This window comes from Aptenodytes forsteri, unplaced genomic scaffold (assembly GCF_000699145.1).
Source record: "Aptenodytes forsteri isolate BGI_AS27 unplaced genomic scaffold, ASM69914v1 Scaffold126, whole genome shotgun sequence".
Lineage (NCBI taxonomy): Eukaryota > Metazoa > Chordata > Aves > Sphenisciformes > Spheniscidae > Aptenodytes > Aptenodytes forsteri.
In genome coordinates, this window is record NW_008794599.1 from 2,155,989 (window position 1) to 2,158,006 (window position 2,018).

At 63.1% G+C, this 2,018-nt stretch overlaps 1 protein-coding gene across 1 annotated transcript in view; it reads right to left on the bottom strand.

Annotated features, from left to right (window-relative positions):
* Nucleotides 1-2,018, bottom strand: part of SIAE (sialic acid acetylesterase) — a 5,127-nt gene that overhangs the window by 2,206 nt on the left and 903 nt on the right. Inside the window, 5 exon segments of the mRNA XM_019470380.1 lie at nucleotides 272-280; nucleotides 283-455; nucleotides 558-696; nucleotides 785-948; nucleotides 1,244-1,403. Coding sequence (XP_019325925.1) covers nucleotides 272-280; nucleotides 283-455; nucleotides 558-696; nucleotides 785-948; nucleotides 1,244-1,403 — 645 coding nt within the window.

The window sequence follows — 2,018 nt, forward strand, 5'->3', positions numbered from 1 at the left end:
GCACGGTTAAAGCAAGCTCCGCGCAAAAGGGGAGCCCTGGGGTCCCCCTCTCCCCCCCGCTGCCCCCTTTACCTGCCGAGATGTGCCCTACGCTCTCGGCACGGGAGGGGATTTTACCCAGAGGGGGCAAAACGATGCATGGAGGGCGCAGCGGGGCTCCGGGAACGCTTCGGGAGAGGAGGTGGGAGGGAAAGGGATGGAGGATGCCCCCCCCCACCCCGGGAGTGGCGTGGCATGGGGCAGGAGGTGTTTCCACTGCGTCTTCTCTCACCTCCCCGCGTCCTCCGGGAGCCCGCACGCCCACAGAGCCCTTCGGGAGGACCAGGCCTCGATGGGGGTGCCCCCCCAGGCCGCCTCCACCAGCCCGACGGGGTACCGCAGAGCCTCGTAGAGGTAGCGCCCCAACAGCCAGCAGACGGCCGAGAAGTAGGTGAAATTCCCATGGCCCAGGTTTTCTGTCCAAGAAACAGCGGGCTGCAAAGGGAAAAAAGGCCGGGGGGGAAGGGGGGCGGGAAAGCCATTTCCAGGCTTTTTATTTGGAGGCACGTTGCGCTCACCGGCCGTCGGGATGGACCACGGCAAGTCGATTCGCTCCAGGTCCTCCAGCTCCACGTCGGAGCGGGCAGGTGCTGCAGCGAAGACGCGGACGTAGGGATAACGAGCGGCGGCGGCGAGCTCCTGGCTGGCGTTGGTGATCTAGGGAAGGGTCGAGGAGCGCACGAGGCGTTTCCCTGCCTGATCCCTGCTTGAGCTGGCAGGATCAGGCCACGCCGTGGGGGCTTACCTGCAAGACCGTCATTGCCATGTTGCTCTGCCCGCTGCAAAGCCACACGTCCCCAAAGTAGATGTCCCGCAGCCTCAGGTTCTCAGAGCCCTGCCCGGCCGTCAGCGCGTAGGGACCGCCTCGATCCATAGGGTCCAGGACAGTTGTCCACGTCCCAGAAGGGCCTGGAAGAAGAGGACGGCGTTTGTCTTTCACGACCCCTATGAAGACCTCGAGACCTTCGCAAAGAGGCGGGATGAGTGGCCAACAACTGGTGGGGATGGACAGGCAACGAGGGAAAGCTTCCCCACCGCGGAGCCGGGCTGGGGAAATGGATTTTGGAAGCCCTCTGCCATCGGAGGGTCTCTCCTCCTGCAGGAACTTAGGGGTTAAAAAGAAAATCTCAAAGACAAATGTGTGTCAGAGCAGAAGCTGCTGGGAGGAACCGGGATTACAGGAGCAGCTTGGTGTGTGTGACACCGAGATGTCTCCAGCTAATTTTAGAGGTGCCGAATCGAGGCGTAAAGATATTCTGCTGGAGCTTAGCGTGGATTTTCTGGCCCGGCTGGAGCAGGATCCTGCAGATCTCCCGGTAGCGGCGGATCACTGCTCTCTCACAAGACGCCTCCGGGCTCTCCAGCTTGTGGAGGAGCCCTTTAGGCATCAGTTTCACCCCCCCTCCAAAGGTGATGAGCAGCCCCCCGCCGACTCACTAGGCAGGGAATGAGGCCACCAGGTGAGATCTGAGACGCGTCCGAGCCCTCCCAGCCTCGAGGAAGGCTCTGCCTGCAGAGGCGACATCCTTCAGGGCTTAGAGATCCCCAGCAGGATCCTCCGAGGGGGGGGGATACATCAAAAAAAAGAAGCCAGGAGCGCTCTGGAGATTTCCCCAGAGATGGTTTTGACAGGGAGAGGAGCTAAATCCCCCCCCTTCTCCCTCTGCAGTCTCATCATTCGGCTCAAGCCTACGCGGTGCCACCCACTCCAGCGGCAGCTCGGCTCCCGCTCGGCGCCTACGGGATCCCGCCGTTGGGAAACTGAAGTGAGCGAAGGCCGGCGTTGGCAGGGAGGGGGGATGGCTGACCACCCCCCCACCCCCCCGCCCCAGATCTCCCAGAGAAGGGGAAAGCACGTCCCCAGGGGTGCACGAGCTGGAGACGTCACCGTCACCTCTGCAACCCCACAGCAGTGGTGGGACAAACCCAGGGGTGATGGAGCTGCGGACAGCAGCCCCCGCCCCGCCCGCAGGGCCGAT